This window comes from Syngnathoides biaculeatus, chromosome 9 (assembly GCF_019802595.1).
Source record: "Syngnathoides biaculeatus isolate LvHL_M chromosome 9, ASM1980259v1, whole genome shotgun sequence".
Classification (NCBI taxonomy): Eukaryota; Metazoa; Chordata; class Actinopteri; order Syngnathiformes; family Syngnathidae; genus Syngnathoides; species Syngnathoides biaculeatus.
In genome coordinates this window covers 5,915,179-5,941,818 of record NC_084648.1, presented here as the reverse complement: position 1 = coordinate 5,941,818, position 26,640 = coordinate 5,915,179, and the positions used below count along the sequence as shown (strand labels likewise).

The 26,640-nt window shown below is 42.5% G+C and overlaps 1 protein-coding gene across 14 annotated transcripts; it reads left to right on the top strand.

The window, feature by feature from the left end:
• The first annotated feature begins 509 nt into the window (after positions 1 to 509).
• LOC133506009 (ETS-related transcription factor Elf-2-like) lies at positions 510 to 25,531 on the top strand. Of its 14 annotated transcripts, none has more exons than XM_061829679.1 (10): positions 510 to 850; positions 9,171 to 9,338; positions 9,428 to 9,566; positions 17,762 to 17,875; positions 18,680 to 18,880; positions 20,963 to 21,046; positions 21,133 to 21,328; positions 21,416 to 21,790; positions 21,870 to 22,044; positions 23,561 to 25,531. In XM_061829679.1, the coding sequence occupies exons 2-10, from the start codon at positions 9,264 to 9,266 to the stop codon at positions 24,101 to 24,103; spliced, it is 1,902 nt and encodes a 633-aa protein (XP_061685663.1). In that variant the 5' UTR covers positions 510 to 850; positions 9,171 to 9,263; the 3' UTR covers positions 24,104 to 25,531. The 14 variants fall into 14 exon arrangements, with proteins under 14 accessions (XP_061685663.1, XP_061685660.1, XP_061685662.1 ...); XM_061829676.1 differs by having other exon boundaries at positions 511 to 850; positions 9,428 to 9,671; XM_061829678.1 differs by having other exon boundaries at positions 512 to 850; positions 18,677 to 18,880.
• The last annotated feature ends 1,109 nt before the right edge of the window (positions 25,532 to 26,640 follow it).

Below are 26,640 nucleotides of genomic sequence, written 5' to 3'. Positions count from 1 at the left end.
TAGTTTCATCAATTCTCTATATTATTAATACAATTGATATATTTGCAGAATGAAAAACAAAAGGACTGCAAATGAAAAAAAGTGTAATGCCTTCATATGTGGCCAGTGACGTCACTGATGTACTCCAGTCACTTTTTCACTGGGAGTGGCAACAAAATCAGTTATCAACTCCCAGTCACTCATGCCTGACGTGAAACAAACAAACAAACAAACAAACAAAAAAGATTTGAAAACGGTCCCTTGGCTATCCCAGAACCAGTCAAGTTGTGGTGGACGCGAGACAATCCCAGGATGTGTCTTGTCATCCGCTGTATATAAAAATAGAAGAGTTTATTTTGAAAGTTCAGTTTTCAAATGTGTGAAGTAAAAAAGGCACCCGAATAAGATGTTAGTACCTAAAATATTAATATGATTGAAGTGAAATCAAGAAGTAATGATCATTTGTTGCTGTCATTGAAAGTGACACCAGCCATGACATGCAAATGTGGTAGGATGAGTTTGCGCTGTGACGTCACTTGTGTTTATTTGCCTGAACAAACGGAGTCGATTAACTCTGGTTGAGAGTCAGTCTGCAACGGTTTAAAAAGACGCCCCCCCACCTCCGCCCTCCGGGCCAGGCGGAGTCTTTGTTCGTGTACTGTACTTAGAACGCTGGCTGTGTGTTGTTCCATGGAGCCCCTTCCCTTCCTCTTTAGCTTTCGCTGGATGTGGCTCCACAAACAAACCCCGTAAACACACGAGCTCACTAAGTCAGCAACCTCCCCAGAGGCTGACCAGCTAACGTGTTTTGTTGTGCGGAATTCAAGTTCTCTAGCCGGACAAGAGACTGCAGAAAAGACAGAAATTGACGGTAGGCGAGCTGCACATCCTTCGGCACTTTTGACCACGCACGTGATTTATTTGTATTTTTTTTTTCATTTTTTTTTGACAGCTCGGTGTTATCAGGAGGCTAACATTGCTAGCTAACGTTAGCCAGCCATGTTTATATGAGTGAATGTTCAGATTCTGATTTTACGATATATTCAAGACGTTGCTGTCAATTTACCATCGAGCGTCACTTTAATGGCGAGCCTATTTAAACACACAAAAAAAAAGTAGGAAATATGGTTAATGGAAGAGTTTTAACAACGTTGATCGGCACACAACGACCCTATTTAATTTACACGATCTCATATTTCTTGTTTGTTGTGGGAACTGAAGACCGGTGCCTACTAGGGCAAGCGCTTAATCTTCATTAAAGTTATCTGGTTATTCGTTGGAATTACAAAGATGCTGCCATCTTCAAAAACGTCAAAAGATCAAAACCAAGCAAATACAAAAGCATATGGCAACAATTCCTTGACACCATGCAAATACTAAGGATCTTTGAAATCAAATCAAAGCAGCCTTAGATTCTGAGTAAATTGTATGAACTTTGGCTGATGCAAGAAGTTGGCCTTTTAAGCGTATACTTTATGCTCTGAGTGGATATATTATTCTTGTGTATTGCTCCAGTGCACATTATTGTACAAATTAAGTTTTAATATATAAAAAAGATTTGTAACAAACTGTTTCATGGATTATGTATGTCAATCAGGGGTGAACTCTAGCTTCCTCTGTCACTGTGATTGGGAACAGATTAAGTGTGGATCTATGGAAGAAAATCAGTGAAATCGGTAAATAGGCATTAGTGTTAATATCTCATTGGTCAGAATATCTGAGATGAAGATGGAAGTATGAATTTTGATTGTGAGTGGAAAAAGTTTGAATTATGTAGAGGGGGCGAAGAACTCGAGAACTTGTGAGTGACACTGTCATATCTGTGCTTTGTGGTAAATGATCGACCAGGCCGTCTTTCAGTCAACCAACCACTGTTCAACTATGCCATGTTGGGTTCTGCTTAGCTACCTGGTGATTCTTCTGAACAAGAACGTTGATGTTATTTTCAGGACGCAGATGAGGGTCTTCAATATCAATATATCCTTGATATGATCTGTTTTTGACCAATGCAATGTCACCTCGTTTAGATGAACTTAACACTTGAAACACATATTCCCGAATGGCAGGTAAACGACTTGTGGCGACATTGGGAAGCAACAACAATGAAGTAAACAACTTGAAATCAATAATACAAATTAGAGGTGAAACAAGCAGTTAACAAGTGGTCGATTAAGGAAAAAAAAAAAAAAATACCGACAACTTTTGTGATCATTGGGGCCTTTACTCCCCAAGAGGGGTTGGGTCAGGAAGGGCATCCGGCGTAAAAACTGTGCCAAACAAATATGAGCATTCATCTGAGATGTCACGCTGTGGTGACCCCTAACGGGACGTGCTGAAAGAAACTTACTTAGTTTAGATGCCCATGTTTTGCTCAGTTGTCACTGGCCGTTTCATAGCGAAACTAATGCTACGGCGCTAGTAGATAAGGATTTCCTGCTCTTGTTTTCCTTTGCGATATAGAAATGACCATGTTGTCAATGTTCATTTCATGGCCTGACAGTGAGCACCCAGCCAGCAGATTCCAGTTTTCCTTTGCATTTTTTTAGGTAGAATAAAGCATGTCCAAACCCCCAAAATAGTCCTGTGAAGCTCCACTCCCCACAAACACAGGACTGGGAATCATAATGAAAACGAAGATGTAGAAAGTCTCAACTTTGAACACTGAGGTCCTGAGTCATGCTGGCATTGTGGAGAGCATAACATTAAAGATTCTCAGGCCGTCTTCTTACATCAGCCAAAGTTCATAGAATTTACTCAGCATCTAAGGCTGCTTTGATTTAATTTCAAAGATCCTTACTATTTGCATGGTGTCCAGGAATTGTTGCCATTAGCTTGTGTATTTTCTTGTTTTTGATCTTTTGATGTTTTTGAAGGTGATAGCATCCTTCTAATTCCAACGAATAACCTGATAATGACTTGATTAACTGAATATTATTTTCTCCAATAGTAGAGAAAGGAATCGTAAATGGTGAATGGGTTGCACTTATAAAGGACTGAGCCAGTAGTTTAAAGGTGAACATTAACCATGGACTTGATCTAAACTGCAAGTTTCAAGTACCATATTTCCTGCGCTATAAGGCGCACCTCCAATGAATGGCCTCTTTTGAAACATTTTTTCAGATATTTGGCGCACTGCATTATAAGGCGCATAGAATAGATGCTACGGTAGAGGATGGAGCTGCACTAAAGGCTCAATATTGATCCATATATAAGGCGCATCGGATTATAAAGCGCACCGTTGGCTTTTGAGAAAATTAAAGGATTTTAGGTGCGCCTTATAGTGCAGAAAATACGGTAATCATGTCTTCAAAAAGCCATGATGCAATACTATACTGTTACAATGGCCGATGTTGCCTTAAGAGTATAGTCAGTAATCAGGGGCAGTATCTGTGTGTTACAATTGAATGCAAAAATAATCTGTTGTGCTGAATAAATAAAATTAAGGGAGTTGAAATATGTAAAAGTGACACAGTAGTAGTATTGCTTAATGATGACATTTGTCCAATTAGTATCAGGTTGGTGTCTGAGGTCAAACTTGTTTTTGCTCGCTGTGTCATCATTGTATGTCTGTGTGAGCGTTGCGACAAGGCCACTGCAGGGCACAGGGCAGGGCGTTGTGTCTTTGCCAGTTGACCGAGTAGCTCCCAACAAAAGGGCTGTTGTTGAAAAGTCATGTGACTGTGTTGGTTCCACCCACATCATGTGATGAAGGCAGGGCTGTATGGAGCGGTGAGCCGCTCCTTCCACCACAGCATGCGCACGACATAGGCAAAGTGAGGAGATGGAGGGATGTGAGGTGGGCAGAGAAAGGATGGGAAAGTATGATGCAATCTTGGAAGAACAGGGTGTTTACAGAAGTGCTCCTTGTCTGTTTTGTAAGTACACTTGACGGACTTTTAATTTTTCTTGTTGGAATCGTAGATGATGTTGTCCAGCACATATGACTCTGCCAAACTGTAGCTGTCTTGAGCAAGACGATTACAAATTCCTTGAAACAATAGACATTTTTCTTTGAAACGTTTTTTTTAATCCGTTAAAAGGTATGTAGCAGCTAACTGAGAAAATGAGAGCATCTCCGGACTCAAATAATAGTATATTATTCTAAAGATGAGCAAAAAGGTAATGTAGAAATTCATATTTACTGAGCTGCAAGTATCCCATACTTACAAATACTTGTGAAAATTACCTTTCTGTTTGAGTTTAGAAATGTGGTTGAACCATTGTGCTTGCAGTTGTCAAGCAGGTTCTATAACGCTACCTGCAAGTCCAGCCTGAATTTCTGGTCTCTTATCCATGTTTTTGTTTGGCTTGTCCCAGTTTTCTGTACATTAACTATTCCATATCAGCATTCCATAGAATACAATTAGGATCTACCACTCGGGACGGGCACATTGTTTTCTTGATGCAATCTGACGTCTCAGTGAAATGTAGCATGCGTTGACCAAAAAGTCAGCTGAGCAGATAGCCACCCCCACCTCTGACCTCTCTGCCCCCAAAGATTAATTTCTGGACAGAACCATGCAGCAGCTAAATAAAACTGATTGCTTGCCATGGGTGAGAAAAGATGTTTAGACTGCCAAAAGGTTTTCTTTGGAAAATTCACATATGCTTGTTGCCGGCATTGTTGCTGAGGTTGAAGGGATGGGTCTTCAGTCTGAAAGGCGACAGCATTCGACCATATGCCGCACACTGCATCATATTTATCTGCATGGCTGTCATCCGAGAAGGAAGCCTCTTCTAAAGATGACGTTCCAATCAGTTTGCTCAGGACAAGAAGACAAAATGACATGGCTTACTGGAACCATGTGCTTTGGTCTGTTTAAGATCGTGCATGTGAGGCTCTTGGGCTGCTTAAGTGCTGCTGTCAGTCCAGCAAGTTTTCTGACCAGTCAAGTACTGTTGTTCCACCGATATATTAAACTAAGTATTGGTAGTTTGGGCTTTGTGGGCAGGTGCCAAAATAAAATCATTGCCTCCAAAAAGCTTGTCAGCACTGAGAAGCGTAAAGTGCTCACAAATTTCTTGGTAGACAGCTGTGTTGTCAACGGACTTGATTAAAAAAAACAATGGAGCCACACCAGCAAATACATCAGCTTACCAAGCCATTACTCACTGTGGAAACTTTGCACTGCACTTTAAGCAGCTGGCTTTAGTGCTACTCCCTTTTTCCTCCTGGGTCCTCAATTTCCAAGTGAAATACAAAATTTACTTTCACCTGAAAAGAGGACATGGGACCTCTTGGGAACAGAGCAGTACTTTTTGTCCTGCGGCCAGCACAGACGGTTCTGATGTTGCATTTGGTTATTTGCCACATGGAATTCTACAGTTGTACTCCACATCATGCAGACGTCTGTGTGTGGTGGTTCTTGATGCATTGACACAAGCCTCAGTCCACTCCTTTTGAAGCGCCCCCAGATTTTTGAATCACCGTTGCTTAAAGGGGAAATCCAGTGCTTTGCATGAACAGTGTATCCAATAGGTCATGTAATATGTACCCTATTTGGACAATGTGATGTTAAATCCTCTATCATTTAATTTTGTTTGGAGGAGATTTTTATCGACAATTACGAATTTTCAAGGGCACTGCCATGTTCGCGAGTCACATGACCTACGTCCGCGAATGTGACGTGTACCGTGCCGCAACAAATGCTCGATTTACATGGGACACCATTATGCCTAGCGTTGATTTCTCGGATTTATCCTCATCTGATGAAGAAATAGCAGTATCGGTTGATCGGGAAAACGTAAAATATTTCCATAGAGATTTGAACCTGTGGCTGTAATTAATGTTGAATATTCGGATGGTTCTTCGGGCAGAATCATGCGGAGTCTGACTACTCTGAGGCCTATGTGCGACGTCGGAAACAAAGGCCCTTGGGAGCTCCGGGCCGGCAGTCGTAGATGGTTCTTCGGACGGGAATGACGTGGAGTCAGACGAGTGAGCTCCGGCGGCGGCCTTTAGCCTAGCTTTGGTGTCCGGTGCGGGCCGTGAGCCAAGCTTTGACGTCGAGGGAGGCCTTTAGTGGAGCTTTGGCGTTAGCCCCGATGCAAAAGCTCGGCTAAAGGACTCCGCCGCCTGGAAGCTCGGCTTGCGGCCTGCCGCCAGAGCTTGCTCGTTAGATTCCGTGCCCCTGAAAAATCACAATTGTCGATTTTAAAAAAATCTTCTCAAAACACAAAAATGAGAGAGGATTTAACATCACATTGTCAAAATAGGGTACATATTTCATGGCCTATTGGATAGACTGTCCATGCAAAGCACTGCATTTCCCCTTTAACAATCCTCTCAAGGTTGCGGTCATCATGGTCACTTGTGCACCTTTTTTGATGACATTTTCCCCTTTCTCTTAACACTCTGTTAAGGTATTTCAATATGTATATATTGTAGCATATGCACAAGGGTCCACGCACATACACACCCAGATACACATAAGACCCTCGAAAAATATTTGGCGGGGGCCCACAAATCCTATAACAATATAATTTCAAAAGTAAAACCTTTAGTCTTACTGCAGACAGAATAAACCAAAGTCACATATGTCTGTAGTGTTTTATGTTCAAGTCCAATGTCCTCAGTCACTCTCTTCAACAAATAATTCTGTCACTGTTGTCTTTTTAGCTGCATGGCAACGACTACACTGTACATATTACTATATTGGAGTTTTAGAATCTAACTACTCGGGGCAGGAACAAATCTGTACTCTTCATAACAAGTGCCAATGTTGTCCTCCATGAGTGACAAACTGATTTATTAGAAGAAAAAAAAAAGATTTACATGACAATGTGATACAGCATAGTGGATAAGCTGGTAAAGCGTTGGCCTCACAGTTCTGAGGTGCTGGGTTCAATCCAGGACCCACGTGTGTCCTATGTTTGCATGTTCCCCCCGTGCCTGCATGAGTTTTCTACGGGCACTCCGGTTTCTTCCCACATCCCAAAAACATGCAACATTAATTGGACACTCTAAATTGCCCGTAGGAGTGATTGTGAGTGCGTCTGTTTGTCTCCATGTGCCCTGCGATTGGCTGGCAACCAGTTCAGGGTGTACCCCACCTCCTGCCCGTTGACAGCTGGGATAGGCTCCAGCACTCCCCGCGACCCTCGTGAGGATAAGCGGCTAAGAAACTGGATGGATGAATGGAAAATATGATACCGTATTTTCAATTGAATAGTGTATTTTGACCAAAAATTGCATGCAAATCAGTGATCTAAAAACTATTCTCATGTGGAAATAATGCATTTGTCAGCATTTTTTTTATTTGAATGTGCTCATTGTGCTTCTTTCTTTAATTGTGCTTCAAAGAGAGACAAATTACTCAATTTAGATTTGTAATTTTATTTTTTAAATAATTTCTCTATTATAACAGTATAATTTTGAATTTTATTTTTGCTGTGGTTATTAGTGTAATGACTAATTGAATGATTATTCTTGCAGAAACAAAAGTAAGATTAGAATTGATGCTATCCATCCATTCTTTAAAATGCTTGTAGTCAGAAGGCATGATATGAATTTTGATTATACCCTTTATTGCGCTTGTGCACCTACGTCATCAAATTACGTCAGTAGCTGGAAGTGTCGGTCAAAGAAACATTTTGTCAATGCCAAGTCGGTTGGAGACGACTCGAAAATATGTCTTATAGCACGACGCTCAGAGTTTTGTCCGATACTGTTTAACATTTAGAAGGTGATAATACACGAAGGTATAGAGGACCCATATTTAATGCCGGAGTTGATGTTTTCTGCCGATAAGAAATTGGACTGTTAACCCGCTTACGCTTGTCTTGGACAACTGGATCTACACATGGATCTGGTGAGTAAGTCGGCGAGATTTACACAGAAGAGTTTGAAAGCGTAGAAAAATCTGGACCAACACAAATACTTCGTTGCTGGATCTGTTCTCAATCAAGAATAAATCCCACATAGTGATGGAGCCACTCAGATTTTATCAATACAAATACAAATGACCCCTGGTTTTACACAAACTCGCATTCATTAACTATGATTGGGGAAAAAAAAAAGACAGCGAGTCGGCTTCTCGTACACAGAAGCGCGCTGTGGCCACACGTTGAACTTTGGTAAACCTCTGTGTGACTGATGGTTTATTTTCTTTTTTTAAATACACATTGGACTCATTTGAGAACATCCATCTATCCATTTTCTTTGCTGCTTATCCTCATGAGGGTTGCGGGGAGTGCTGCAGCCTATCCCAACGGTCAACAGGCAGGAGGCGGGGTACACCCTGAACTGGTTGCCAGCCAATCGCGGGGCACATGGAAACAAACAGCCCCACTCACAATCACATCTAGGGGGAATTTAGAGTGTCCAATTAATGTTGCATGTTTTGGGGATGTGGGAGGAAACCAGAGTACCTGGAGGAAACCCACGCAGGTACGGGGAGAACATGCAAACTCCACACAGGCTGGTGCAGGATCGAACCAGGGACCTCAGAACTGTGAAGCCAATGCTTTACCAGCTGATCCACCGTGCCGCCCCATTTGAGAACAATGTATATTAAAAAAAATAAAATAAAAAAAGTCTGTCGAGTTGAGGTTTACCGAATATTAACGTGTGGCCGCAACACGCATCGTGTACGTTGGAGATTACTCCATTTCGTTTTTTTTTTTTTTTTTTTAACGCATTGTTCTCAAATTAGCCAACTTGGCATTATAAATACCAGTATCCATCATGTTTAATTGTCTTGGGCATTGTGAATATTCTGCTCCAGTTCAATGTCCCCCACACTGTCGAGCAGCTCTTTTTGACCAGCAATATGGCGCCGTGAAAATGGTGACGTCACGTGCACGAGCTCTATTTGGACCATCAGATTGTATTGTTGCATATCCCACAGAATGTCACATAACAGGAACTGAGGGCCCTGTGGGTCTTTCCACTGTTTTTGTGGTTCCAGTCCGCCCTGCACTGATCTACCAGTGGAGACTGTGTCTGTTTGGGCGGATGACTTTGCTTTTTACTAGTGCAGTTTCCCTGTAATAGCACGCAGGCACTTCCTGCTGGCAAATGCCAAAAGGAAGTGACCCCTGCATGCTTTGAACTGCAAGGAATGCGGTAGCTGGATTATCAAAGTTACTTTAGATAAGTTTTAAATTTGTATTTTGAAAGAACTCACTTGATTATTCTGGTTATTTCATTTTATTACGTAAATGTTATGAGTCAAGTCTTCTCTTTTCAGGCCCTATCTTTGACTTCAGCGGTGGAAGCCACCAAGCAGAGGTGCTGTGGGGCGTCACAGACTGTGACTGCCTATCACTGTGGAGCATGAGTCATGACCTCAGTGGTACTGGTTGACAGTAGTGGGGCCGTGGTGGAGTACGTCACAGCTGTGGAAGACCCACAACAGGTTGGTTAAGCAAAAAACAAATATCAACTTGCTCATTGTCTCCCTATTAGTTTTGGATTTTTGATCGTCTTGCTTGCTTCATGTCCCAGCAGGATGGTGAGTTGGATGTGGACCTGGAGGCTGAGGGAGAAGTGGAGGGCGTGTGTGAAGTTGAAGAGCTTGAGGGTGGAAGAGATGCTGAGAACTACCCAGCTGTCATCGTGGAGGAGGTTCCGAGTGCCATCTTAAGTGAGGACCCCAATTGCCCAGCCCAGGTGGTCATGTATGGCAACGAATTGTACATAATGCAGGAAGTGGGCAATGAGCAGGCTGTGGAGTCAGAAATGGGGACAGGTGAGAGACATCAGTTATTCAGTAAAATTAATCTTTAAAGGTATCTACTATACCATTAGAACTCATGTATTAAAGTACTTTTACATAGTTTACAAATATGAAAAAATATTTTTGATAGAACCCATCAGGAACGCAACAATTTCCAACATTGTTGCATTTCTTTCACTTGAACTCCATCCTAAAAAAATGGATTTAAACTACATGGGTCAAGTGACATAATTCCGATTACAGTGGTGCCTTAAAGATGCAAGTGATCTGACTGGCGAGGTATTTGAGGAAAAAAAACATGGTATAACCGTTTTATTTTTAACTTTGACTTGTGAGTGCCGACTTGGGATACAATCGCTTCATGGCGGAAGTGAACTCATCTCTGTATAAGTGGCAGTTTGGTAATAGTGAACAATTTGTCAAAAAAATGAGTCTTCAAGCTAAAGTTTATTGTCAAGCAAAACAAAAAAAAACAGAATTACACTTTGTGTATTTAAAACAGCCAGTTAACTGCTAAGAGAAAGCCCCCACGAGTTGAATGCGTGTATGTTGCAATGGTATAACATTTAAAGCGACAGTTTGAACACAAATGGTTCAGACAATATATGCATAGAACAACTAATATTAGTGATGTACTGATGAGCTCAGAGAGGACTGAAGATGTTAATCTGAGTCTCACCGGACTTTTAGTTCGGACATTCCCAAATGCTATATGACAGGTTGCTGCAAAGTGGCAAGAACTACCTAGAACAATTGAGATTCATAATAACTCCTCATGGAACAATATATCAGATTTTCTGTCTCATATGCCTCCAGGTGGCCTAGCCAGGCACACCAGGAGGAGCAGCATTCAATTGCTGCAGTGTGACAAAAACTGTTTTAATTTTCAATTATATTTAATGATCTCATTGCTGTATGTTTTTTTTTCTTTTTTGTGGAAGCCTCCAATGGATTCATGGCATTTTCTTGAATTTCCATGGGAACAGACGATTTAAGATACAAATTATTTTGAGCTATGGAATGTATTAAACTTGTATCTCAAGGCACCTCTGTATTTACACCTAAATCTCACAAATCAACCAACAAGATTGGCTGCAAAGTCTTTAAAACCCCGCTAACCCTAATCCCCCCCATGTTGCATTGAATGAAGTCAGGCCTCTTTCAAATGTGGATAAAAATTTGACACTTATTAGATTGCGCCCAATTTGAGTGCATCATAAATGCCCAAATTGGCGATACATACATCTCCTAAATACACCATTGGGCACCTATACAGGTAATCATTCATTCATTTTCCATACTCCTTACCCTCGATAGGGTCGCGGGCATGTTGGAGCCTATCCCAGATGACTCTGGGTGAGTGGTGGGGCACACCCTGAATTTGTCGCCAACCATTTGCACTGACATTCACACCTATGGGCAAATTAGATTTCAATTAACCTAGTACACAGGTATGTCCCCACAAATTTTATATCAAGGGAAAACCAATGTATTTCAATATTTTTTTTTAAATGAAACTTGTTATATTAGTTCATCACACACAAACTGAAATACTTCAAGCTGTTTTTTCATTTTTGACTATTTTGGCAGAAAGGAGAGTGGGGAAAACAGACCAAAAAAAAAAAAGAACAATTCCAGTATTTCACAAAATTAGAACAACATGATAAAGTTCAACATTGTGTCCCAATCTTATAAACTACTTTTACCAAAATAACTGCAGAGGTTTTCCTCAGGCTTTAAATGGCCTCAGTGTGTCTTAATAGGTTTTGGAATCATGGGAAAGACTGCTTACTCGACAGTTGTACAGAAAACCATTGTGGACACTCTCAATAAGGAGAAAAGCTCTCAAAGGAAAATGGAAAGGAAGCTGGGTGAATACTGTATACAAGTACATAAATAGTGTGAAGAGGAAGGGGAAAATGTGTACAAGTAACAGCGATGACTGCACCCTTGAGAGGATTCTCAAGCAACGGTGATTCAAAAAATCTGTGGGATCTTCTTCAGGAGTGGACTGAGGCTGGTGTCAGTGCATCAAGAACCACCACATACAGACGTCTGCATGACATGGGGTACAACTGTAGAAGTGCATGCGGGAAACATCTCCTGAATCAAAAACATTAGGAGCATCTGATGAGGAAAAAGTACTGGTCTGTTCCCAAGTGGTCCCAAGTCCGCTTTTCTGAAGAAATTTTGTATTTCATTTGGAAATCGAGGATGAAGGAAAATTAGAAACGCACAAAAGTCAACCTTCTTCAAGTCCAGTGTGACGTTTCCACAGTGAGTCATGTTTTGGGGAGATGTGTCATTTGCTGGTGTGGCGCCATTGTCTTTTCTCAAGTCCACCATCAACGCAGCTGGCTACCAGGAAATTCAAGACCACTAAATGCCCACTGTCGAGGGGCTTTTTTGAGACAAGGCTGCTACAGTATTTTCCAGCAGGATTTGCCATCTGCCACAAAGCCAAAACCACCAGTACCTAGGTTAATAGCCAAAGAACAAACATTACTTGATAATTCGTTTGACTTCAACTCCATTGCCCAATTCCTGGACCTGGGCATTAAGACTTTGAACGCCTCATTTTTTTTAGTTCGTTTTAACAGTAACTGTGCCTTGTTTGTAAATATTTTATCTGAGTCACCTTACCTCAAATCTAAAACGTTTTATTTATTGTATTTATATCGGTTAAAGCACCTTGTGGAGTAGCGGTCGTTACCGCGTGTGCACAGTCATATAATGATGATGATAAAGGCTTTTGATTAGATTTGTGATTTTACAAAAATTTATGGGGTATTGTCAAGAGGAAGATGACTGAACGGAAAACTTGAAATGCAGTCAATCTGAGGGCCAATATCAAAGCAACTTGGGCTACGATAACACCTGAACTGTCGCTTTGGTGCTGCAATTCATGCAAAAGGAGGCCCAACTAAGTACTGAGGGCATACTAATTTAATATACTTTTCACAAGGCCAGCATTTCTGTGGTTAAGACCCTTTTTGTCACGTGAAATATTGGATACTTTTTTTGTCTTTCTGCCATAATTATCAAAATAGAAACAAATAAAGCGTTGAAATATTTCACTTTGTGTGTGGTGAAAGAATATACATTCCTTCATTCACTTTCTGTACTGCTTGTCCTCACGAGAGTTGCGGGTGTACTGGACCCTAACCCAGCTGACTCCGGGTGAAAAGTACGGAATAGCCTGAACTGCCGATCATCAGCCAAGCGCAGAGCACATATAAACAAACAACCGCTCGCACTCACATTCACACCTACGTGCGATATAACCTAAATCATCACTTAATCTACCACGATCTGATCCTTGGTCAGGGTTTTGTGCGTCGTGGACCAGCTCCTTCACTCTGCTGGAAGGTTACATGTGTTAATTACAGCTGTACGTAATATATATGTGGCATGTGCAAATTTTAGACTCTTGACCTGAATACACCCATCATTAATCATTACAGATACACACTGCCATCTTGTGGGCAAGGTGCCTGCCAATAATGGAGTTAGAGTTGCAGTTCAGTGCTGTCATGAGTCTGAAAGGCATTTATAGGTAGACTAGTTATAGTGTACATTTAAGAAGCTGGATTAATTACTGTTCGTGGGCATAGAAGAGACATTCTGGGTTTGATTCTCTACTTAGGCCTATCTGTGTGGGGCTTTTATGTGCACTATGTGTTTGTGGGGGTTCTGTCCAGGGACAAAAACGCCTGACAAAATCTACAAACGTGTCTTAGGCCATAAGTGTGAATGTGGAAAAACTCAGTTTTGTGTTTGACTCATGATCATTCTGGGGTGTACCCTGCATCTAACCCAAAGACAGTTAGGATAGACTCCACCTCTCTAACTTGGAATGGTTGTCCCATTCAATCCATCCATCCATTTTCTTCACCACTTATCCTCACGAGGGTTGCGGGGAGTGCTGGAGCCTATCCCAGCTGTCAACGGGCAGGAGACGGGGTACACCTTGAACTGGTTGCCAGCCAATCGCAGGGCACATGGAGACAAAAAGCTGCACTCACAATCACACCTCGGGGCAATTTAGAGTGTCCAATTAATGTTGCATGTTTTTGGAATGTGGGAGGAATCCTAGGTGCCTGGAGAAAACCCAGACAGGCATGGGGAGACCATGCAAACTCCACACTGGCGGGTCCGGGATTGAACCCGGGACCTCACATCTGTGAGGCTAACGCTTTACCAGCTGAGCCTACTGTGCCGTCCCATTCAATATAAGAGTACATAGAAACAAAGAAGACATGGATGAATTTTTATGTTACAAATTATTTCATTTTTTTAACTTGAATGTAAGTCGAGGTATGTGACCAGTTGAATAATTGTTTTCTTCTAATATAAACACGTAGATGTATATTTTCAATACAGTTTGGAGTTGGCATATAGAGTGCAGGAATTCAAATGAAAAATCCAGGTTGGAACATATATATATATTTTTTTTTATTGTACGTTTACACAACATGATGTCCCACCAGCATGGTGGTAGATCATTTGAATCTCTGCACATGGGCCTTCTTGTTTAGAGTTTGCATTTTCACGCTGCCCATGCCATTTCTCTGGTTATTACAATTTCCTCAACATTCCAAAATGATGCATGTTGGTTCCTGTAAGACTCGAAACTGTTCATATGGGTCAATGTGAGCATGACTTATTTTTCTCTGTGCTCTGCGACTGTGGGGCAACTAGTCAAATGGGAACCCCACCTCTCGCCCAAAGTCAACTAGGATAGGTGATAGAAATGGCGTGGGAAAAGGGATGGATGGACGGACCTACAGCTCTATAATGTGACAAATTTACCGTTAAGATACTGTCTCAGTTGTTAACTTGCCTTTACTGTCATACTGTGTTGTGAAGAGATATTCACATTTAGAAAAGGACATGAGGCCACATCAAAAGATTATCTGCATGACAACACAGGGGTTGCAGTAGCTCATCTGTCAGAAGTTCAGCTTTGGAATTGGAGGCTCACGGTTACAGTCATGCTGCGGATGACAAAAAAAAAAAAAAGAATAAAAACTAGTTATTTGAGAGATGCTAGTCTGCTTCCTGCCAACGGTCAAGTTGCCCTTGAGCAGTATACCTGCACCCAAGAAATGCACCAATCCTTTGGCTGCCTTTTCCTAGTTGGCATCGCTCTTAGTACACTTTAATCTGTGTAATTCTGTTCTATGTAGTGTGCAACACAAAATAAGACTTCAAGTTTAAAAAAAAATCTGTTACAATCAGTAAAATATTTATTTTTTTTTTTTTTACAAATTGTACATTTGTTACGGCTTAACAGTGACCTGTCAATTATATGTTCACGAAATACGTACGCAAAAGTGACTTGTTTTCTAAAATTATATTTCGTTTTACGTATGTGATATCTATTTGGACATTGATTTATGTGCAAGTATGCAGCTCCTAGACAAATAGAAATACCTTGTTAAGCTTTTTCTTTTGTCGTACAGAAAATGTCGAAGTCAACTTTAAAAGTGCATCTTTGTGCGATGGGGTTAAAAGCTTGTTCGCTGCAGCGAGTTGACGTATTGGCGAGGGCAACGGAAGGATTTCCTGTGTCGGCGGCGGAAGAATACATCTTTCGTGTCGTTGCCTGCCCTTTTGAATTGGACGATTTCCTACGAGCGGCGGAGTGATTTGAGAGAGTTGCTTCCCGTCCAATTCAGTGAGAAGTCAATGTGAAGCTTCAGCAAGGGGAAACATGGCGACTTCGCAACGTGACGGGCACGCAAACCAGCTCGATCTACTCATCCGAGCCGGTAACGTGTAGTTGTGCACTGTTAACCCAGTCGGAGACTTGCCGTAACGCGAAGCTCGTGTTAACGGAGACCGCGGTCGCGCACTCTGCAGAGTAGGCTGCCGGAGTAATGGAGGACTATCAGGAAGTGATCACCTTGGTAGCAACCTGCGCCGCTTTGCTAACGTTCCGCGAATTCTTTAAGCCCGTTTAGAAAAGGGGGAAACTACACGGAGCACACCTGCGACCGCGTGGCAGCCGTCCGTGTGCACTGCGTTTGTTTTGCACGGGCGTCTTGCAGATTTGAGCAGCAATGTGTCGGAGCGGCGCTGGAAAACCAGGAAGTGCAAAACTGTTGTCTGTCTTACGTCTTTTGCCACGCTGTCTGACGGGGAAGACATGTGGGTTTAGTTTTAGGAGTTGAAATTCGCCACACTTTTACCATTCGCTGCCTTTTCAACTTTGATGACCCAAATTTTCGTTTTTCACTGCATACGATTTTTCAAAAGCACATTTGTTCCGATAATGCGTTATACATTTCCCTTCATTTTCCTTAATCAGAATATTGCCGGGTAATTGGAATGTGATGATTGGATGAACATCTTTTTACTCCTAACAAGTGCAAAGGTTCTTAATTTTTGTCGATGTACAATTGAGCGTTTCTATTGTTTCCGTTATCGTGCTGTGTCGCCTGTAGTCGCAGCGTGGGGCGGCCCTCTCCCCCTCTCTCGCGTTCCTCCCCTTACTCGGTGTTTAAAGCGACTTCAAGCCGTCGACCCCACGGATTAAACATTTGCTATTTCACCCGGGTTGTGAAATTATAATGACTACTTGAAGGAAGAGTAAGTCAAAACAGCCTCGTGAATCGAAATTGTCAACGTTTTAAGTCCTATTTTGATGGCGGAAGCATTCCGTGAAGGGAGTGGGGTGCGCGTTTGATTGACAAGCTTGTAACCAAATGGCGTTTGCCGTACGGGAGTGCGTCATAGGTTTCGTAGGTTTGACGTCACAGTGGGCGGGTCCACAGTAAAGGCTTGAGCCAATGGTCGGAGGTGTGCTTGTTGAGTGACAGCTGGATTTATACGCTCATTTGAAGAGAAGTGGAGGGAAAGGTTTAGGAGTGTAAACACGGAAGTCATTGGACGCTGCACTACTTTTTGTCACATTCGGCCGCAGTTCCCGGTGCAATTACCGATAAAATGCATTAGTTATAAATATTCCCAACTTGTAAAATAGCAATAGTTTATTCTCTCATACATTTGATGCAAATTGAGTGAAATATTTTCTTAATTTTATGCCTCACGTAGCTCCATCGTGTAAAGCGTGTTGTCTTGGTACGCCACTTTGCGCTGCAACTATCTGGCCTGTTTGCGTTTTGTTTTTAATTTAAAGCACATTTTTCCTGTGGTTGGGCATATGGTGGCGAGCTACCGTCATGTCGTGTGTGTTTTATAGCTGGGCGGATGAGTGGGTTAATCTAAAGATAGCCCTACCTATTGCTCGAGTGCAATTGCCAAACATGGAGAGCAGGCACTGACAGGGGCTCGTGTTTCCCACCATTGATTGACAGCAACATGTGCTCTTGGGTTCTTCAGTCTTCTCAGGAGCCCCAAATACTCAGTATTTTTTTTAAACAATTGTGTATAGTAATGGACGTCCTAACTGTCAAGGGGGGAAAAACATGAGAAATACTCTGTCTTTGGCAGTTTTTTTCCGAATGGGGAAAGGCAGCCCTTATTTTATAAATCCCTCATTGTCATTTATTCTTTTTACAAAGATTTGTTTTTCACTCCACAGTTAATCCTAAATATAATTATTCAAACATTACTAAAGAAGCAAACTTTAATGGACATTTAAAATGATCCTAATCATTGCTTGAACCTACCTGCACCTTGCAGTTGACCGCTTCTCTCGCGTGGATTTTATTTTTTATTTTTTTTCACCAACCTCAATCAATATGTAAATCCATTCATTTTCTGTACCGTTTATCCTCACTCGGGTCGCAGGTGTGCTGGCGCTTATCCCACCTAACTGTGTCCAGGAGGTGGGGTACACCTTGAACTGGTCACCAGCCAATCGCAGGGTGCATAAAAATAACTGATATTCAATTTAATCTTTCATTAACCTACCGCACATGTTTTTGGGACGTGGGGGGAAACTGGAGTATCCGTAGGGGAAAAAAAAAAAAAACGCAGGCACGTTGGGGACATGCAAACTCCACACAGGTGAACCCTGGTCCTCAGAACTGTGAAGCAGATGTTCTAACCAGTCGTCCACTGTGCCGCCATTATTCTGTAAAACTTTCCTTCAATCTTTGTCGGTTGATGGATTGTGTTTTTTGTATTCCTAGTCGAGGCATCTGTCCATGGCATCAACGTGCACTGCTCTGACAAAACCATCGAGGCTGCAGAGGCTCTGCTTCACATGGACTCACCATCCAGTGTCAGAGAAGACTGCAGTCCAGGTAAGAAGCGTTTGTTTTTACCTGTTTTTGGGATTCAAATCTGTCCTTTTGCTGTCTTCATACATGTCATTTAATAATTATTTTTCTGTAATAGTTTTCAGCCATCCTTTCTCTGCATTTCAAAGGTCATAGTGGTTTGGGTTTTACAGGCGGTTCTCAGTTCACAACAGTCCGACAGGCAACTTTTCATGTAAGAACGATGTGCAAGGATGTAGTTTCCACAGTCCCGCGAGATTAACGCCATACCATCTTTTTTTTTTCGTTACATTTTTTTCCATCAACAGTGTAAATATATGTAATTTTCTATAAGTCTGATTTTCCTGCTGCATTTGAGTACCCTAGTGACCGGCACATTCGACATTTGGGTTTGGCAAATAGATGACCGACTAGCTTTTCCTGAAAAATGCAAAGCCTGATTAAAGTCATATTTAATCATTTGTTAATGTCTTATAGAACTGAAAAGAAGTATTACATTTCGAAACTATTTTGGAACTAACTAATACGTACTTGTTCTGCTCTGCTTTCATTATTTAGTGATTTCTTTCCACTCCCCAAGTTGTTTCTCTAATTCTTATTTTGGTACGATTGTGTTTTACTTGATTATTTTTTTGTTACCTGTTTTCTGCACAATGTCTTTGCTATTTATTTATTTTGACATACTCTACAAATAGAATGTTCTGTTATTATTATTTGCATGGATTTATTCACTTTGACTCCAGAGTAACGGCTGTAATAAAAAGGTCACTCCAGCCAGCTCACATGATCTCTCCCGGGGTTCTTCTTTCCTCCTGTGCTGTCTAGAAGCTTTCATCCCACCGTATGTAGCAACCCCAGAGTTCCTTCATGCCGCCATGCGTCCGGACATCGCCGAGACGGAAGTTGAGATATCGACGGAGGCCTGCTGCGATGATGACGACGACGACGACGACGATGATGAAGATCTAGGTACCCTGATCGAGGAGCCAGAGGCGGAACGGGACCATGCGCCTGTCAGGAAAAGGAGAGGTAGATGCAAACAGTGATGTTCACACGACAAACCGAAGCAGTGTTGGAACAATTTGTCTAAAACGGACTCTTAAAGGTCTGTCGTTTTTTGAGTTCAGAAAGCACTAAAGTGAGCAAGAATAATTGGGTTCAGTGATTTAAAAGCACCCCAATAGCACCACCTCGTGGTCAACCAATACACTTTTCATTGGCAGTCAAGCTGAATTGACCCCTCCGTACAGGGCACTTAACCACGCCTCCTGAAGTGACGTCATGCCACGTGCGCTGACGTAAGACAAACAGTAAAAATGGCAAATACAATACAATACATTCTGAACTGAGACAGACTCCATGCTTCTCATTTCATTCAAATCAACGATATATTATAGATTCTAAATACAATACATTCTTAACTGAGAGAGACGCCATGCTTCTGATTTCATTCAATCATTCACACGTAGCAATGTTATGCTAGCGGAGAAAGTCTCATTCATTTATACGAGACGTGTATTAAAAATCAAATTTAGGGCATATCTTCGTGCAAACACAGTCTGAATAAGCTTCGGCCGCGAGCCGGCAAGAAAGCGACACGTTTGTGCAGTCCGATCATCGCTAAATATCGCTCAACAAAGAATAAGTGTGTCAATCGTTCACACGCAGCAGTGTTATGCTAGCGAAGAACTTCGAATTCATTTATACGAGACATGTATTGAAAATCAAATATAAGGCATACCTTTGTGCAAACATATCTGTTCCGGTTGATATTAGATGGATTTAGTTGATGATGCGGTCTTCCACAAAGTTTGATCCATCGAAGCCATTTTTAGAACTGGGTCTTCGGTTTTGAATCAAATCGAACTCCACCAACTAGCCTTTCAGGATACCTGTCGTCACTATTACAAAGTCCGTGACTACACCTCTTAACCATATTTTTTGTTAAAGAGAAAATGGCGGGAGCAAAAAGGGGCTTTGGTTTATGCAGATCTCTAGCCTCTGATTGGTCAGTGACGCGGATTGCACAATATCCACGGAGGCGTCAATTCACCCTGGGTGGTTGAAGTTGCACAATCCAATTTTATACATCAGTCGCCTCTTGGTGAAATTCACCAGTATGAACTCCAAATTGGCCGTTTATGTGAAACGTACAGATTCAATGAGTTTTTTTTCTGGGGCGAGACGGTCGCTGTTGTTTCGTACTTCAGCGCTAGATCTATTCCACATGTCCAGCATCCACACAGATATAATTGTGAATATTATTTCCCGGTGGACTAATATGCTAGGGACTGTGCACTTAGGACCTGCTTTGGATAAATTCCTTGAGTTCATGAAACCAGAAAAACCACTCAATCAACGTCTGTGGTTAAGAAGTAACGGTACTTTTACTCCATTACAATGATTTAAACGTCGGTTACTACATTTCTACATCATGTACCGTAATTTCCGGCCTATAAGCCACGACTTTTTTCACACGCTTTCAACCCTGTGATTTATGCGGTGATTCAGCTAATTTGTTTATTTTTTCTAACGGCCACAAGGGGCACTTGCGTGAAAAAGGTAAGAATGAGACCAGTGGAATATATGTGCCAAGGAAGTGAATTTTACTGATCCGGCCCTGCATGTTAGCACTGTGCTAACGTGTTACTGCCGTGTCTCAGTGATTTATTTTTTTTACTGGCCCTGTTAGCATTAAACTCTCTGGACCGTCTTTCTTTGTAAATATCTCTTGTTTCAATGTGGGCACTGGTGGCTTTTACACAGCTACAGCGTATGTATGTACCAAATGGTATTTCCTTTACAAATGTATTGGGGGGGAGGCTTATTACCAGGTGCGCTCTGTAGGCCGGGAATTATGGTACTTAGCACTAAGTCAATGTTTTTATGCATCAAGAAAAATATTTTGCGTATTCCTCAGCCTTCCAGATTGTTTAATTTTTGTTAAAATGGAAAAAAAAGTTGTCTGTGGGCACCTGTAGTAGTGGGGGTCAGAATCATGTCCCTCAGATGTAAAAGATTGCATCCAATATACCCCGACGATCTGGCTTTGAACTTTAGAAATAATTCAGGCAAATTTGAAGCATTTTTCTTCTTAAATCTTCATTCCAGTTGGACGGAAACTAAAAACGCATCAGCCCTATTCTAACGGCTCGGTTGAAATTGGTCTCAGGAAGAAATCGAGAGAAGGCAAAGGTAATGTTATCAAGACTACTGTAGACGAAGAGTCAAATCAAAGCTGGATGAGACCCACGCGCAGATTTGACGGATTTGATTTCCAGCAGGAAGCACCATCTACTTGTGGGAGTTCCTGTTGGACCTCCTGCAGGACAAGAACACTTGTCCGCGGTACATTAAGTGGACACAGAGGGAGAAGGGCATCTTCAAGCTGGTGGACTCCAAGGCAGTGTCCAAGCTGTGGGGCAAACACAAGAACAAGCCCGACATGAACTATGAGACCATGGGACGGGCACTCAGGTAAGGGACCCACTGTGATGCCCACCTCTATTCCGGCGAGCTGTTTGTCTGTTTACACGTTTTTCCCCAAATGTTGTCATTTTCAAGATATTACTACCAGCGTGGCATCCTCGCCAAAGTTGAGGGCCAGCGTCTGGTTTACCAGTTTAAAGAGATGCCGAAAAACATTGTGATCATTGACGACGACAATGACGACATGTCTGTCGGCGAAGGCCCGACGGACTCTGAGACGACGGCGTCCTGCGAGCGCATCCTTCAGCCGCCGGACGTGATGTTGAAGGCTCCCGAGCTGTCCCCCAGAAAACCCAACATCCTGCGGGGTGGCAACCGAGGGAACGTGGGTCAATCTGTTGCTACGGGCAACAAGACCGTGGCGGCGGGCGGCTCGAGGACCGCGACTACGTCGGGAGACGGAAGCCGGAATCAACAGGCGGCTGTCATTTCCAATGCTTCCGGGCCCAGGTAAGAATCAAGGATCAAAGGATTCATCATCCTGGAACTTAACACACTCAACGCTGAATTTCTCTCCTGTGTTTTCCAGAACACTACGGGTCGCCATGCAGGTGCCGGTCGTTATGACATCACTGGGCCAGAAGATCTCGACGGTTGCAATGCAGCAGCCGGCAGTGAGAACTGGTGCAGCGGGGCATACTACGCTCCTGTCCAGTGCTTCTCCGATTGGTGCTGCGGCTGGAGGCACCAACTCTCAACAGAAGGTCTGCTAACCTACATGAGAGATTTTAAGCTTCCACTATTTACATATTTAAAGGGGAAATGCAGTGGTTTGCATTAACAATGTATCCAATTGGTCATGTAATATGTACTCTATTTTGACAATGTGATGTTAAATCTTCTCTTATTTAATAGTGTTTTGAGAAGATTTTTACCGACAATTCTGGATTTTCAGGGCCGCTGCCATTTTCGCGAGTCACAGGATCTACGTGTGCGGATGTGACTTGTTACGTGAGGGTTCCAAACGCTCGATTACATGGGACACCATTATGCCCAGCGCTGATTGCTCACTCCCCGCCGAGCCAGGAGCTCACTCGGCAGCATTATTTAAAGCCACAGGTTCAAATCTGTTTGGAAGTATTCCTCTGTCTTCCCGATCAACCGATACTGCTATTTCTTCATCAGATTAGGATAAATTTGAGAAATGAGCGCTGGGCATAATGGTGTCCCATGTAGTCGAGCATTTGGAACGGCACGTAACACGTCACATATGCCCACGTAGGTCATGTGACTCGCGAAAATGGCAGCGCCCCTGAAAACTCGTAATTGTCGATTTAAAAAATCTTCAAAAAACACTATTAAATGAGAGAGCATTTAACATCACATTGTCAAGGTTGAGTACATATTACATGATCTATTGGATACATTGTTAATACAAACCACTGGATTTCTCCTTTAAAGCTAGGCTAAAGGCCTCCACCGCCGCCGGAGCTCGCTCGTCAGACTCCACGTCATTCCGAAGATAGGCTGCGAGCTTCGGCGGCGGGGGAGGCCGTTAGCCGAGTTTTGGCAGTGCCGGAGGCCTTTAGCCTAGCTTCGGCGTCTGGGGCTACCGGCATCTGCCGCCTGGAAGCTCTGCTCGCGGCCCTACGCCGGAGCTCGCTCGTCAGACACCTCGTCATTCCTGTCCGAAGAACCATCCGAATATTCAACATTAATTACAGCCACCGGTTGAAATCTGTATGGAAGTATTCGTCCGTCTTCCCGATCAACCGATACTGCTATTTCTTCATCAGATGAGGATAGATCCGAGAAATCAACGCTAGGCATTATGGTGTCCCGTGTAATCGAGCCTTTGTTGCGGCACGGTACACGTCACATCCCTGCACGTAGGTCATGTGACTCGCGAAAATGGCAGCGCCCCTGAAAATTTGTAATTGTCGATTAAAAAAATCTTCTCAAGACACTATTAAATGAGAGAGGATTTAACATCACATTGTCAAAATAGGGTACATATTTCATGGCCTATTGGATACACCGTTCATGCAAAGCACTGGATTTCCCCTTTAAAGCTGGGGTAATGTCTTTTCTAAAAATTCAAACACTTCCCTGATGTTAGTAACATGTCACTGGCTTGTTTTTATCAGACTTGCTTGCATGCAGTTCTCCAAATATGAATTTCTGGCGGGGGGGAAGTTTGGGTCCAAAAGTTACTTTTATTGAAAAACTGCAGTTGTTGTTCTCTCCTCCCAGGCCTTATGTTGTATCTGTTGGCCCTAGGTTGTGATCCAGACCATGCCCACTATGGTCCCAGCCACAGCAGAAAATGGTGAGAAGATCACTGTCCAGCTGGCCAAGATTATCACCATCCCAGCTCACCAGTTAACCCAGTGTCAGCTGCAGACCCCAACGGGCGCAACCAAGCCCGGCATCAGCCTCTTGGGAAGCCCGTTGACCGTCCAGGCCCTGACCCCGGTCAGTGTGGCGTCAGGAACGCAGGTGATGAGACTATCTGTGCCGGCGCAACAACAGGCTTTGATGGTGTCACAGTCGGGCGGCGGCACAGCGGGCAGCGGGACTGTATCGACGGCCGACCGGGCCGCGGCGCCGCAGCCCAACATCATTAGCGGGATTTTCAACGGTTCCGAGCTGGTGGTTGCAGGGGACGAGCTCAAAGCCGCTGGCGTTCCGGTCCAAGCGGTGCGAGTGCCCATGACGATCGCAGTCCCGCAGAATCAAGGGAGCGGGAAGAGTGGGCCGCCGGACGCACTCATCAAACTGCAGGCCCCCGAGGTGGTCAAGACTGAAGAGCCCGAGTGTTGATCGACAGACCGACCGCTTCTTTTTGACCCCAAGTCAGTCATTTGTCCATGAAACTATTTTTATTACTGTTGTGATAACCAGAAACAATTTGACAGACTTTAAATGGTTCCTCAAGGCTTTTTTTTTTAATGGGGGGTGGGGTCCTGAAACCTTCATCCTCCAATACTGCTGCCAGAAGTGTTTCTAAAGCCAAGCCTGTAAAGTGAAACTTTTCGCACGGAGCCGACATGCAAATAGGACCGCACAAAAAAAAAAAAAAAAATAGGAACACAAACTTGAATGGGACCAACCCAGATCACTACGGTTACAGTCACCATCAGCAAGCCTCGTTAGGGGGGAATGGATTCAACTCGGAAAACGGAAACACTAGAACCCATTTGAACAGAACTCCAAGGAAATGTAATCTGTTAAAAAAAGACAGTGCAACTGCAAGAATGCATTTGTTGGGAGGGAAATTGATTCAAGTTTTTCCTTTTGCAATTTTTAAACCAGCAATTTGTACTTCAGTCAGTGTGCACATCAAAAATGTGTGTGTGTGTGTGTGTGTGTGTGTGTGTGTGTGTGTGTGTGTGGTGCGACATGATCCCGAAAGAGTCTATACAACAATATCAATGTAAATCGCGACTATACACCATTTACAGCGCTAACGATAACAGAGCAGCCTTTGATTTGAATTGACCTTTTTCACCATGTATTATAGGAACTGAACTCATTTTTTTTTTTTTTTTTTTTTTTTTTTTGTGTTTTCTTAACTTTTGCCAAGCACAGTATTACAGAAACAAGAGGGTCTAACATTTGAGCGTAGCTGTGACTTTTGGGATAAAAAGCACTGGTTTATGTTTGTAAATCTAAGGACTAATCGGTTTCAATTTCAGAGACTCTTTTGGGCTAATTAGTTGTCAACAAATGTCCATCAAATATGTAAAGGTGAATTTCTTTTTACTGGTCCTAATCAAGGTAATGAAATCAAACGCTTTAAAGCACTAATCTCAATTTTTACTCCGTGGGATCAGAATTGCGAGCCTGACAGATTTCGCTGTCCTTTGCAGAATGTTCAGTGAGGGTTTTTAAATTTTATTTTTTTATATTGACCATTGACTTTGAGCCAGTGCCCACTGCCATGTCACAGATAAAATATCGATAGGAATATGTATATAACAATCTTTTTAAATTGCTAACAGATGTATTATGTATACTGAATGTGATGTCAGTCTTCAATTCCCAGGTCAATTAAGAGGTCTCTTTTTTTTTTTTTTTTTTTCTCCCTCGTCACGCTGGCCCAACACCTACATTTCATTTTTTGATAATCTAAAAAAGAGGGAAAATACCGAAGTTTGTGTTCAGACTGAACTGTTTATTCAACATTTGAAGTATATTCTATTTTGTTGTACTCTTGTTTCAAAGTGTATTAAAGTAGATTTTACTGAACCCTTGCAGATTTTTTGGGGTGCGGGGGAGCTCAATGTGTGAGAAACTTAAAACCTGTTTCCCCCCCCAAAAATGACTGACTTAAAAGTAAAAACCCAATTGCAAATAAAAATAATACAATGATTTGCAAATCACGTTCAACCAATGTTTAGTTGATGCTTTCTCATGTCTGTTCAGAAAGAAGTGAGTGTCTTCCCATCTTTGCTTGTGAATGACCGTAATTCAGGAGAAAATCTTTTTAGACCCTTTCTGACCTGTCAATAACTCGTACAGTAATAGCCAATGAGATAGCTGCATTGCCTTCACCCCCTGGCTTGACACGCCCCTCTCGCCGCCATGTTCTCCACAAGCAATACTGGTTGTCACTAGCGTGCGCTTGGAAAAGTTAACGTTACGAACAAAATGGTCCTCAGATGCGCTTGGGGAACGTGCAATTCTGCTGAAAGATATCCGGCTAGGTTACAAGGGGCCCGCTTGATTCATCTTCCAAAGCCTAAAACACAGTTGACGAAGTGTCGATGGGTTAAGGCTCGCGGAAGAGCGCACGTACAAATAAATGTGGATAATAAACACAAGGCTGTTATGTTTGAAGGTAAGTGAGTGAGAAATATCTTCTCTGAGTTTGATTCAATTATTATCAGTGCTTTAAACATTGCAGGAGAACAACTTTCAATTTGTTAGCGCATCACTGACCTGCTGAATGAAGTGTGTAATGTTTTATGCCGAAGAGTCGGGTTAGTGATACGTAAATGCGCCATGTCATGCAAGAGAAATTTCTATTGTCCCATTTGTATCGCATCAGACTTTTAAGACAGGGCACTGGGTTCCATTACAACCCAAGTCAAATGAATACACACTCTAACCACAATGATATTATTCGTGATCTTTCCAAGTAAAAAGTACTTACGCTGCTTTACATGCGCAGTACGATTCCACTATTTTATCCTGTTGGATTACAATATGAAGTTGGTGAGCCGTTTATGCATCGATCGCCAACGTTTAGCTGTAACTCTGACATTACGTCCTGCTCCGTCCAAAATCTTAATTCTGTAAACATATCTTTGCGTGAAATAGTTGAGACCGCGCTGCAAAACCCTCTTGGACAACTC